General features: G+C 41.3%; 1 protein-coding gene across 1 annotated transcript; it reads right to left on the minus strand.

The window, feature by feature from the left end:
* Positions 1–690: 690 nt before the first annotated feature.
* On the minus strand, positions 691–3962 carry LOC139571258 (cystatin). Its single transcript, XM_071393952.1, has 3 exons — positions 3586–3962; positions 1885–1995; positions 691–1320 (listed from the first exon to the last, which is right to left on the minus strand). Exons 1-3 carry the CDS (start codon positions 3790–3792, stop codon positions 1240–1242), a joined length of 399 nt encoding a protein of 132 aa, XP_071250053.1. The 5' UTR covers positions 3793–3962; the 3' UTR covers positions 691–1239.
* Positions 3963–11913: the final 7951 nt, after the last annotated feature.

The raw sequence follows: 11913 nt of genomic DNA on the forward strand, positions 1-11913 counted from the left end.
TCTCAATCATTACACAATACCCCATATTGGACAAAGCAAAAACAGGTTTAGACATTTTTGCAAATTAATCAAAATAAAAACTGAAATATCATATTTACATAACTATTCAGACTCTTTACTCAGTACTTTGTTGAAGCACCCTTGGCAGCGATTACTGGCTCAAGTCTTCTTGGGTATGATGATACAAGCTTGGCACACCTGTATTTAGGGAGCTTCTACCATTTTCTATGCAGATACACACAAGCTCTGCCAGGTTGGATGGTGATCGTTGCTGCACAGCTATTTCCACGTCTCTCCAGAGATGTTCGATCTGGTTCAGATACTGTGTTGTCTTGGCTCTGTGCTTAGGGTCGTTGTTCTGTTGGAAGGTGAACCTCCCCCCCACCCCCCCGAGGCCCCCCATACTGGCCCATTTTTCTTCGAGGCCCCCCATTAGCCAGAAAATGATAATTTTTCACAACATAAAAAAAGTTTGACAGGCCCACTGGGCTAAAAAAAGACCAGCCCATCTGTCTTATTACATTTATGTCACGTCCTGTTTTCTGTGGGTTCTGTGACTCATTGGGCGTGTGACTGGCAGTTGTATTTCTCAACTTTGGACACAGTCATGTGAAAAGAACACATCTAGAACTTACTTTGTAAAGGAGAGGTTTGGGCATATGGCAACAAAATAAAGCAAATAACCACATGTAAATGTTCCAAAATATTTCTTTATTTAGTTAACTGTTGCATCAAAAAAAATGTTTTACCCCCTTTTCTCCCCAATTTTCATGGTATCCAATCGCTAGTAATTACTATCTTGTCTCATCGCTACAACTCCCGTACGGGCTCAGGAGAGACGTACGGGAGTACGCACAGCGCGCCTCCAACCCGGAAGCCAGCCGCACCAATGTGTCGGAGGAAACACCGTGCACCTGGCCCCCTTGGTTAGCGAGCACCCAGAGACTCTGGTGGCACAGCTAGCGCTGCGATGCAGTGCCCTAGACCACTGCGCCACCCGGGAGGCCCCCTGTTGCATCATTTTAATACTACATTCTCAAGACAGCAATGTGTGCATTAAGTGCTTATATTAGTGTGGGGATACAATACGTTTGAAAATCTTTTATTAGTGGGATTCTAAGAATACATCCTAGACAAGGAGGTTGAACTGCATTGGTAAGACTAACAAATAACACTAGTACTAGATAATACTAGTTATTGGGTAGACTAGACATTGATTGAAGTTCTCTTCATTGGGTCTTAACTATTGCACTCGTTCTTGACCATCTGGATATCGCTCAGCCAGGGGCGGCTCCACACCTCAAAGGTGCACTTGTAGGGCTGAGGAGACAGAAAGCAACATGAGTTGGCATAGTAACACAACCTTTCAGCAAGCAGAACACTTGACAATGGACTTGTTCGACATTGCAGCCGACTGCCTGATCTACAAATCAACTTGCGTCATAAATAACTACTCATTATTTGTAGATCAGTCACAATTTACACACAATATATCAGTTTTTATGGTCTTGAACATGGCCAAAGGCTGCACACACAGCCTCAATTCGTTAGGGCATGGACTGAATGAAGTGGATTTAACAAGTGACATCAGTTAGGGAACATAGCTTTCACCTGGTCAGTCTGTCATGGAAAGAGCAGGTGTTCTTAATGTTTTGTATACTCAGTGTATAGCAATAACAACTGAACTGAGCAATTTTAAGTAGTTTATCAACGGTTGTCTAAATTCTTAGTTACCAATGTGCTATGACTGTTTGCAACATGTTATAAACAATCTATGGACCAGTCATAAGCCGGACATATAGGAAGCTCTGATAACCGACTGGCACTTAGGCTGAGGACAAACCGATCTGGGAACAGGCTAGTCTAGGCCCTAGTGGTCCTTACCGCAGCCATCTGTGTGTCCTTGTGCACGGTGCAGACCTTCTCAACACCTCCCTTCCTGCATGGGGTCCTGGCCATCTGCACTGTGAAGATGTACTTCATCCCAGATACCACCTGTAGGCACGAGGGTGGGTTACACAATCTTTTTAATCATGGCCATCATTTTATGGGATCATATCATTCACATATACAGAAATCACATCTGCTTTCAAAGTAATTTTGAAAGTTTTATTGATTGTCCACGTCATGTTAGATTAGGCCAGGGTGGCATTCTGTTTCTGCTCTTTTGCCAAATCCGGGCAGAACTGTAATGCAAAACACAGTACAGTAAAGCAAAAACAGATTGGCACTCTGACTATCTTAGGCTATGAGGTTAACTAACAGAGGTGATAAACAGCATTTTGGCCTAATCCTAGATTGGTTCTTCTCCCTATCATGCACGGATGATAAATAATTGAACAGGAAAAAACAGAATCCAATCCATGATCCACCCCTTCCGCATTCTATGCTGTGTTCTCAAATCAGCGCAGATGCTCGCCTGGTTTAGAAATGAATAGTCCTCTGCATAATGGCAAATGTGCACTGATCCAGAGGGGTTGGGAAATTGCCATATAAACACAGACAATCATTGAGCTTTCAATGTGGTGGTACTCTTGTGTTAATCTGATGAACTTCCTGACAATAAGACCCATTCCCATTTTCAGTCATATAGCAGATGCTCTTATCCTTAGCGACTTAGTTCAATTACTAGGCTCATTTCACCTGAGGAATGAAACACGAGCAAACACAATAAGCATGGACAGGCGCCAGAGGTCTTTTGGGCGTCTATGTTTGGTTAAGATTTGGTCCTGCCTAGACTGGCCTTGTTTGTCCCAATCATAGACATCTATGTTTCACAGCACAGTACAGTACAGAAGAGCGCAGCACAGTACAGTAGAGAAAATGAGGTACAGTAGAATGTACCATATTGTACTCTACTGAATTAAACTATATTGTACTGTACTCTGAATAGTACTGTTCAAACTTGTGAAACAGCCTTGACGTCTATGATTCTTTCAGATTTGGTCTGGGCCGGACTGACCAAATTGGTACTTGTTTGTTGGCGACTTGTATTAGAATAATACGCAGCATGCCTTGTTCGTTTAAAAAAAAACATTTAGGTCGTTCAGCTTATCCAGAACGACTTACAGTCAGTGCATTCAACTAAGGTAGATATACAAAAATATATCAGTCATAACAATAAACAGTTATTTATATAACCGTTACTATGCATGTTATTGTAGTTGGTTTATTCTTTTGAACATCGCTGACATCTTTAAAGCTATTTTAAAAAGTTAACATAAGTCCATGTGACAGATTGGGTGGAATGTATTATTATAATAAATATGGCATACATCCATAAAATGTTAAATGACGAGACAGAGACATTCATGCGAGTAACCAGCTTTGTTCTGTACATCACAACACACCCGGGTATCTCAAGCACCCCGGTATAAATACATGAGTTGCAGTAATGAACATTTACCAACAGATGGCATCACTGTGCCATCTTACACCCATAACACAAGACATCCATAAAAGACCCATTTTGAACATACATAAATGAGAAAATACGTATTTTCTACGTCATTTTGCTCACTGGGTAGACTACACAAACTAACAAAATTATCTTGTCGTGAACTAATAAATGGAAAAGGATCTGACCTGTTTCTGTGCATTGACAACCTTGGACACCTGCCTGACAAACATGTCGTTTGTTTTCTTGTTGTGTTCGACCACCGCGAACTGCAGGGCGTCTCTCGTTCCTTGGTCGTTCATATTTGCGGCCACGGGGCCTCCGATCAAACCGGCGCTCGCCACGGTAAAGGCCACCGCGAGCAAAGGAACGACGATCTTCCATTCCATGATCATTTTCCCGTTTTGATATATTTTTTAATCGTGACTCCAATCGTAACAAACAAACAAATCCTTGCCTCAGACGACTCTTATGCTGTTATATAAACACGGCGACGTCACTGTCTGCTTACTGAGAGTGGGGCTTGATCTTGATTCCACCAATCACTTCAACCCAAAACCTAAAGAGGAGGACCAAAAGTTTACACGCATTAAAGTGCGTTTGTTTTGCAGAACGGCTCTTTAAAAAAAATAAAACCAGGCAAGTCAGTTAAGAACTAATTATTATTTACAATTACGGCTTAGGAACAGTGGGTTAACTGCCTTGTTCTGGGGCAGAATTACACATTTTTAGCTTGTCAGCTCGGGGATTTGATCTAGTAACCTTTCGGTTACTGTCTCAACACTTACCTGCCGACTCGCTTACCCAGTCTTGTTTGCCTGGTTGTACAGCGAAATACATAATTGAAAAATTCTATTATGAAATGTCACGAGACCCTGCTCACCAATGGATTTGTAAAAAAATCGAAATTTCATATATGGCCCTGAAGCAAAATTTGATTTGATTTGCATATTCTTGGTACCATTTGAAAGGAAACACTTTGAAGTTTGTGGAAATGTGAAAGGAATGTAACCTCAAACTCATATTGTACAGATTAAGAATTTTGCAAGCGATATACAAATAAACTCAGCAAAAAAAGAAGCGTCCTCTCACTGTCGACTGCATTTATTTTATGCAAACTTACATGTGTAAATATTTGTATGAACATAACAAGATTCAACAACTGAGACATAAACTGAACAAGTTCCACAGACATGTGACTAAAATAAATTGAATAATGTGTCCCTGAACAAAGGGGGGAGTCAAAATCAAAAGTAACAGTCAGTATCCGGTATGGCCACCAACTGCATTAAGTACTGCAGTGCATCTCCTCTTCATGGACTGCACCAGATGTGCCAATTCTTGCTGTGAGATGTTACCCCACTCTTCCACCAAGGCACCTGCAAGTTCCAGGACATTTCTGGGGGGAATGGCCCTAGCCCTCACCGTCTGATCCAACAGGTCCCAGACGTGCTCAATGGGATTGAGATCCGGGCTCTTCACTGGCCATGGCAGAACACTGACACTCCTGTCTTGCAGGAAATCATGCACAGAACGAGCAGTATGGCTGGTGGCATTGTCATGCTGGAGGGTCATGTCAGGATGTGCCTGCAGGAAGGGTATCACATGAGGGAGGAGGATGCCTTCCTTGTAACGCATAGCGTTGAGATTGCCTGCAATGACAACAAGCTCAGTCCGATGATGCTGTGACACACCGCCCCAGACCATGACGGACCCTTCACCTCCAACTCAATCCCACGCCAAAGTACAGGCCTCGGTGTAACACTCATTCCTTCGACGATAAATGCGAATCCGACCAGAGACAAAACCGTGACTCGTCAGTGAAGAGCACTTTTTGCCAGTCCTGTCTGGTCCAGCGATGGTGGGTTTGTGCCCATAGGCAACGTTGTAGTCGGTGATGTCTGGTTAGGACCTGCCTTACAACAGGCCTACAAATCCTCAGTCCAGCCTCTCTCACCCTATTGCGAACAATCTGAGCACTGATGGAGGGATTGTGCATTCCGGATGTAACTCGGGCAGTTGTTGTTGCCATCCTGTTCCTGTCCCGCAGGTGTGATGTTCGGATGTACCGATCCTGTGCAGGTGTTGTTACACATGGTCTGCCACTGCGAGGACAATCAGCTGTCCGTCCTGTCTCCCTGTAGTGCTGTCTTAGGCGTCTCGCGGTACGGATGTTGCAATATATTGCCCTGGCCACATCTGCAGTCCTCATGCCTCCTTGCAGCATGCCTAAGGCAAATTCACACAGATGAGCAGGGACCCTGGGCATCTTTCTTTTGGTGTTTTTCAGAGTCAGTAGAAAGGCCTCTTTAGTGTCCTAAGTTTTCATAACTGTGACCTAATTTCATACCATCTGTAAGCTGTTAGTGTCTTAACGACCGTTCCACAGGTGCATGTTCATTAATTGTTTATGGTTCATTGAACAAGCATGGGAAACAGTGTTTAAACCCTTTACAATGAAGAGCTGTGAAATTATTTGGATTTTTACGAATTATCTTTGAAAGACACGGTCCTGAAATAGGGATGTTTCTTTTTTTGCTGAGTTTAGGAGAATATAACACAATAGATCTGGTAAAAGATAATACGAAGAAAAAAAACAACCCTTCTTTTTTGTATCATCACCTTTGAAATGCAAGAGAAAGGCCATCATGTATTATTCCAGCCCAGCTACAATTTAGACTTTGGCCACTAGATGGCAGCAGTGTATCTGCAAAGTTTTAGACTGATCCAATGAACCATTATATTTCTGTTAAAAATGGTATCAAGACTGCCCAAATGTGCCTAACTTGTTTATTAATAACTTTTCATGTTCAAAACTGTGCACTCCCCTCAAACAATAGCATGGTATTCTTTCACTGTAATAGCTACTGCAATTTGGACAGTGCAATTTGATTAACAAGAATTTAAGCTTTTTTCCAATATAAGATATGTCTATGTCCTGGGAAATTTTCTTCATGCTTACAACCTCATGCTAATCGCATTAGCCTACGTTAGCTCAACTGTCCCGTGGACTGGACACCGAACCCTGAACAAGTTAAGTGTAATCCACCCAGCTTTATATCCTATTATATCCTATTCTGTTCTTGACAGTAGCATGAAACCATGAAAACAATACCTTGCATTTCTTCTGGCTAGTCTTTCCTTCCTAGCAACTGGATCTGCGTTAATCTTTTGTCTGTGCCGTGCAGCCCTCTCCTTATTAGACAACAGCATCTACAGTATAAAGATAATGTGCCTTGAAATACCTTAAAATGTCATAATTTTTTTTTTAAATATAATATTCATACAATAAGTAAATATGAATTGCATGATTAAATATAAACTTGTGAAAACATGGGATAACAAAGCTACTGTCCTTCAGTATAACGGGTGACATTGTGGTATAATATTGGTATAACACAACTTTTGTTGTGCTGAAGGACAAAAGTGTACAGGCAGTTCATTGGCCACCTATATAAAGTAATGACCTTGACCTATAAAGATTTCTTACTTTCATATTTAATATAGCTTTTTATAAAATAATAACATTAATAGTATTTTTTTCTGTGTTGTATTGAAGGACCTGTGTTTTTTGTTAGAAAGGTTACTAGAGGGTGAAAAGGTGAAATCATCAAATATTTCAGAGAGATTTCTTCACCTCATCACATTGATAGAGGGTCTTAAATGGGTCTTCTTTGTGATGTCACACACTGTCACATGATTATACCAAAATGTCTTTTTACCTTTGTTATACTGAATGACATTGATGAAGCGCAAAAGTCCAGACAAAAGTTATTCAAGTTTTAAAATATTTTTTAGATACAGTATTATATATATTGTTGCAAACACTAACACAATTATGCCAATGGTGTTCATTTATATTTTTAGGAGGAATTTCTCAATTTTACAAACAAGTTTGTCATTAGAATTTACACTGAAGGACATTTTGACACTTTACAGCTCAATAACTCCCTTAATTTAATAGTTTGCAACACAAATATTAATGGGTCAAAAAGAAGGGTAAGAGTTAAGTAATTTAATATTATATTTATACATATTTATTGGGCGTCAGGTAGCCTAGTGGTTAGAGCGTTGGACTAGTAACCGAAAGGTTGCAAGTTTGAAACCCCGAGCTGACAAGGTAAAAATCTGTTCTTCTGCCCCTGAACAAGGCAGTTGTTCCTAGGCCGTCACTGAAAATAAGAATTTGTTCTTAACTGACTTGCCTAGTTAAATACAAAATTATGTTAAATGAATGGCCTTTTGACACATCTCGTCTTTGACCCATATATATAAATAAGTGATAAACTAAATAAGCCTACGACTAGGATTTATCGGCCATTATTGAATAGCTTTAGGGATTATTGGCTATTACAGGGGTATTCAACTCTTACCCTATGACAGCGATCATCAACTAGATTCAGCCGCGGGCCGACTTTTTCTTGAGCGGATGGTCAGGAGGCCGAGACATAATTACAAATCATTTGTAGACTGCAAATTGACTGCAAGAAGCCTAAACAGATATATTTGGCTAAAACTTAATCAATTCAAACTTTGCTTACATTTGTATAACATCACATATATCTCTGTATTATGCGTGGGAATAATTTGGAACAGATTTACTAACTTAAAATTACTTGGATCACTTGGAGATGCTGGTGTTTTTACAGTCTTTTCTGTCCCAAAAATAATAAAGTCACCCATGGGCCTCCAGTTGGGGAACCCTGCCCTACAAGGTATGGAGCCTGCTGGTTTTAACCTGATAATTAATTGCAATCACCTGTGTCTCAGGTCTAAATCAGTCCCTGATTAGAGGGAACAATGAAAAAATGCACAAGGCAGTGGAACTGGCATCGAGGTCCCGAGTTGAGTTTGAGGGAATAACATTATGACAGTGCATGCTAATGCAACCCTGTACCTGGTGACCTACCTTTCTGTAGGTTTTCGCTCCAACCCCAGTTGCAACTAACCTGATTAATTTTATCAACAACCAGTTTATTCTAATCCGGTGTGCTAGATTAGGGATGCAGTGAAAACCTGCAGGATGATAGATCTCCAGGAACAGTGTTGGAGAGCCCTGCCTAGACTAGATTTGTGAATTGGCTTCTGTGCTTGTTATATAGCCTACAGTAACCTCATCATGACAACAATACACACAGGTTGGAGGAGTTGTAGAAAATCAAATCTTGTTCGCATAAACATATTTAGTAGATGTTATTGCGGGTGTCGCGAAATGCTTGTGTTCCTAATTCCAACAGTGGAGTAATATTTAAGAGATAGTGGCTGAGAAGCTGGTGTTAGAAGGGTATAGAGTCCCATAGTGGAGGTGTCATAATACCCATAAAACCTAGCAGTCAAACAGGGAAATGGTTCCAATCATTTTTTCACCATTCCTTTTTCCCGTAGGGGATTTTAGAAACACTTAAAATAAGGGCTGTGTTTCGTGTAGCATTATCCTGGCGTGACGTTTTGATAACCGTGTAAATCTCTAGGAAAATGTGACTTTTATCAATATATTCGGCTCCATTTACTCTCAGATTCGAAAATGGAAATTCACATAAAAGTAGGCGTCATGCAAAACTACAAATCCCTGCAAGCTCCTGCACGTCATCTCTAGCTGACATCTTTGCTAACAGGTATTGTGTCAATTTAAAACTTGCACAAGACAATTCACATAATTGTCCATTTAAAGAAATGTAGCCAATTTATTCATGACTAAATTTAACGTTAGTTAATCCAGATACTACCTTTGCCTTGATTCGGCAGTTTCATCCAGAGGACCATAGCATTGGTTGTTCTTTAGCCACATTAGCAGCTAATTAGAATTTCATTTTGGGGGGGTAAAGACAGGCAAATATTTTGATAGAAGTCACCTTGTCCTAGAGAGATTTACACATTTATCAAAACATCACGCCAGGGTAAGCCTACACAAAAACAGACCTTATTTTAATTGTTTCTAAAATCTCATAGGTGAAAAATTTATTGTGGAAAAACTATTAGAACCATTTCCCTGTTTGACCGCAAGGTATTATGACTCATACTGTCACAGATAGAACAATGAGACAGATATTTCACTGGATGTATAAATATGGCGTTTCCACTCATTACCAAATATGGTAGTGAGAGGAAGCCCACGGGGGGCAGTGGGGAAAGTTGGAACGAGATGGATTTTGGCCTGCATTCTGCAAATGTTCTTATCGATGAAAACTAGAATCTGTTATGAACAGTGGACTAAGTTGTGTAGACTTGAGCCTTTGCCAAGGTTTAAAAAAATCGTGATGTTTAGAAGGAGTGCAAAGTCCAACTGAGTTAGTGTACACTCGAATTTCAAAGAGTAAGCGTTCCCTAACGGAAATATGCAGATGTATGCTAGAACAGGCCAATAAGATCTCGCTAGCTCGTGCTTGGCTCTGCCCACCTACCTATGTGTAGAAAATAGTAAAAATAAAGAAAAACACTTGAATGAATATGTGTCCAAACTTTTGACTGGTACAGTGCATTGGCAGCAGACTCTATGGTGCAGGGTTGAGTAACCGGGTGGTAGCCGACTAGTGACAGTGACTAAGTTCAGGGCAGGGTATTGGGCGGAGGCCGGCTGGTGGTGACTATTTAACAGTCTGATGGCCTTTAGATAGAAGCTGTCTCTCGGTCCCAGCTTTGATGCAACTGTACTGACATTAAATAAGATGGGGCCGAAGAGGATGGCTGACGTTTTACATGCTCATAACCAACTGTGCTATTTTGTTAGTTTTTATGCGTTGTTTGTAACTTATTTCTTTAACTTATTTTGAACATAGTGTTGCTGCTTATGTCTCTTATGACCAGAAATAACTTCTGGACATCAGAACAGCGATTGCTCACCTCGAACTGGAAGAAGCTTTTTCCTTTAACAAGTCCAACGAACAGGCCCAAATCACCCTCATGAAAATGGGGCGCAGGTCGGGCTGCCTTCGGAGAATCCGTAGACGAGCGAGTAAACTACCAGTGCCATCAGTTCTACTAGCTAACATGCAATCATTGGGGGAAAAATGACCTATGATTACGATTATCCTACCAACGGGACATTAAAAACTGTAATATCTTATGTTTCACCGAGTTGTGGCTGAACAACAACACTGATAATATAGAGCTGGCGGGATTTTCCATGGACCAGCAGAACAGAGAAGCTATGTCTGTTAAGACGAGAGGTGGGGGTGTATGTCTATTTGTCAATAACAGCTGGTGCGCGATGTCTAATATTAAAGAAGTCTCGAGGTATTGCTCGCCTGAGGTAGAGCACCTTATGATAAACTGTAGACTACACTATCTACCAAGAGAGTTGTCATCTATATTATTCTAAGCCGTCTATTTACCACCACAGACTGATGCTGGCACTAAGACCGCACTCAACCAACTCCATAAGCAAACAAGAAAATGCTTATCCAGAAGTGGCGCTCCTAGTGGACTTTAATGCAGGCAAACTTAAATCAGTTTTACCACATTTTAAACAAGCATGTCACATGTGCAACCAGAGGAGAAAAAAATAAACTCTGGACCACCTTTAATCTACACACATAGATGCATACAAAGCTCTCCCCCACCCTCTGACCATAATTCTATCCTCCCGATTCCTGCTTACAAGCATTACATTTAACATTTAAGTCATTTAGCAGACGCTCTTATCCAGAGCGACTTACAAATTGGTGCATTCACCTTATGACATCCAGTGGAACAACCACTTTACAATAGTGCATCTAAATCTTTTAAGGGGGGGGGGGGGGTCAGAAGGATTACTTTATCCAAAAACTAAAGCAGGAAGTACCAGTGACTCGCTCAATACAGAAGTGGTCAGATGAGGCAGATGCTACAGGACTGTTTTGCTAGCACATACTGGAATATATTCCGGGATTCATCCAATGGCATTGAGGAGTATACCACCTCAGTCATTGGCTTCATCAATAAGTGCATTGACGACGTCGTCCACACAGTGACCGTAAATACATATCCCAACCAGAAGCCATGGATTACAGGCAACATCCGCATCGAGCTAAAGGCTAGAGCTGCCACTTTCAAGGAGCGGGACACTAATCCAGGCGCTTATAAGAAATGCCGCTATGCCCTCAGACGAACCATCAAACAAGCAAAGCGTCAATACAGGATTAAGATTGAATCCAATTACACCGGCTCTGACACTCGTCGGATGTGGCAGGGCTTGAAAACTATTACGGACTACAAAGGGAAACCCAGCCGCGAGCATACCAGACGAGCAAAATGCCTTTTAAACTCGTTTCGAGGCAAGCAACACTGAAGCATGCACGAGAACACCAGCTGTTCTGGTCGACTGTGTGATAATGGTCTCTGTAATCAACGTGAGCAAGACCTTTAAACAGGTCAACATTCACAAAGCCGCGGGGCCAGACAGATTACCAGGACGTGTACTGAAAGCATGCGCGAACCAACTGGCAAGTGTCTTCACAGACATTTTCTGTTACGATGAGCGAATGGGGAGAACCCAAGAGCGGACTCAGCAGAGGAAACCGGGATGAATGCACAAAATG

This window comes from Salvelinus alpinus, chromosome 3 (genome assembly GCF_045679555.1).
Source record: "Salvelinus alpinus chromosome 3, SLU_Salpinus.1, whole genome shotgun sequence".
Lineage (NCBI taxonomy): Eukaryota > Metazoa > Chordata > Actinopteri > Salmoniformes > Salmonidae > Salvelinus > Salvelinus alpinus.